The sequence below is a fragment of the Sinocyclocheilus rhinocerous genome, unplaced genomic scaffold (genome assembly GCF_001515625.1).
Source record: "Sinocyclocheilus rhinocerous isolate Xijiao unplaced genomic scaffold, SAMN03320098_v1.1 scaffold29931, whole genome shotgun sequence".
Taxonomy (NCBI): domain Eukaryota; kingdom Metazoa; phylum Chordata; class Actinopteri; order Cypriniformes; family Cyprinidae; genus Sinocyclocheilus; species Sinocyclocheilus rhinocerous.
In genome coordinates, this window is record NW_015634735.1 from 1 (window position 1) to 1,023 (window position 1,023).

The 1,023-nt window shown below is 34.5% G+C and overlaps 1 protein-coding gene across 1 annotated transcript in view; it reads right to left on the reverse strand.

Moving 5' to 3' along the window:
- Positions 1-635: 635 nt before the first annotated feature.
- LOC107745950 (uncharacterized) overlaps positions 636-1,023 on the reverse strand; it is a gene marked incomplete at its 3' end in the record, with an annotated part of 1,889 nt that continues 1,501 nt past the window's right edge. The window contains exon 2 of the mRNA XM_016559982.1: positions 636-797. Coding sequence (XP_016415468.1) covers positions 636-797 — 162 coding nt within the window. The remainder of the gene's footprint in view (positions 798-1,023) is intronic.

The following is a 1,023-nucleotide window of genomic DNA, read 5'->3' on the forward strand; positions in this document are numbered from 1 at the left end:
AAATTATTTTAATTACTTTTAAAGAAATAAACAATAACAACATTTCAATGTTTGTTTTTTTTATTGTTTACAAAAAGTTGTACTTAACTTTTCAACCAAAAGACAAGTAACATTTTTTGCATAAGAAAACATTTTTGCTTGTTAACAATTGTAAATTGTTTAGAGGAACATGAACACACAGTATTCAACAATATGCTATATCCATGATAATGACTAGAATTGCATTAAAACTGGATAAGCATTAAAACCTGAGGCAAGCCTCTAAAAGTTTAAGCTTGAGTTGACTACGTTAACTCATTAATATAGCAAAAAAAAATGCAGATTTAAACACTTTTAGCACAGAACACAGCTAAACTTTGGATCACTTACTGCAGTGACAGGACATTCTGAACAAGAGAATCTGTTCAAAGATTCATTGTGCATCTTGAGAACAATAACCTGCCATGGCTTCTGATGGTAGTTTCCCGCAACTCCTTTGTCAATCAAATTGTAAGTTGATTTTTTAATGTTTGTAACTTGGGTTTTAAGTCACGGTGGCCCAACATGAGGAGAACTTGAATGAATTGGAATGTGTTCTTCATCGATTTGGGGTAATTGAGATGCAGTGCATATGCAAGTCCAAAGAGAATGCACACAGCTTTTGGCAAGTCTTTAATGCCTTCCATCACGACTTCTCCCTCAATGATGATCTTAACTGAGGCTGGATTGAGTTGAAGAGAAGATGGGCACACAATACCTTCTTGTTCAACAAGGAGGATTCCAAGGTCAAGGTGGCGGAATGACTGATCATCAGAGTCCTACCAACAGAGCACATCAATGACATTTCTCATTAAGTAACCATCAATAATGTTAAACAAATAGCCTTGTAATGACAGACACGTGAGAGAATGTGTGAAGTGGTTATGAATGCTTTAGTAACACTTCATCAAAAAGGTTAGTTCATCCAAAAATGAACATTTTGTCATTTACTTATTTACCCTCACGTCATTCCAAAACCATAAGACTTGTGTCTATCTTCAAAAA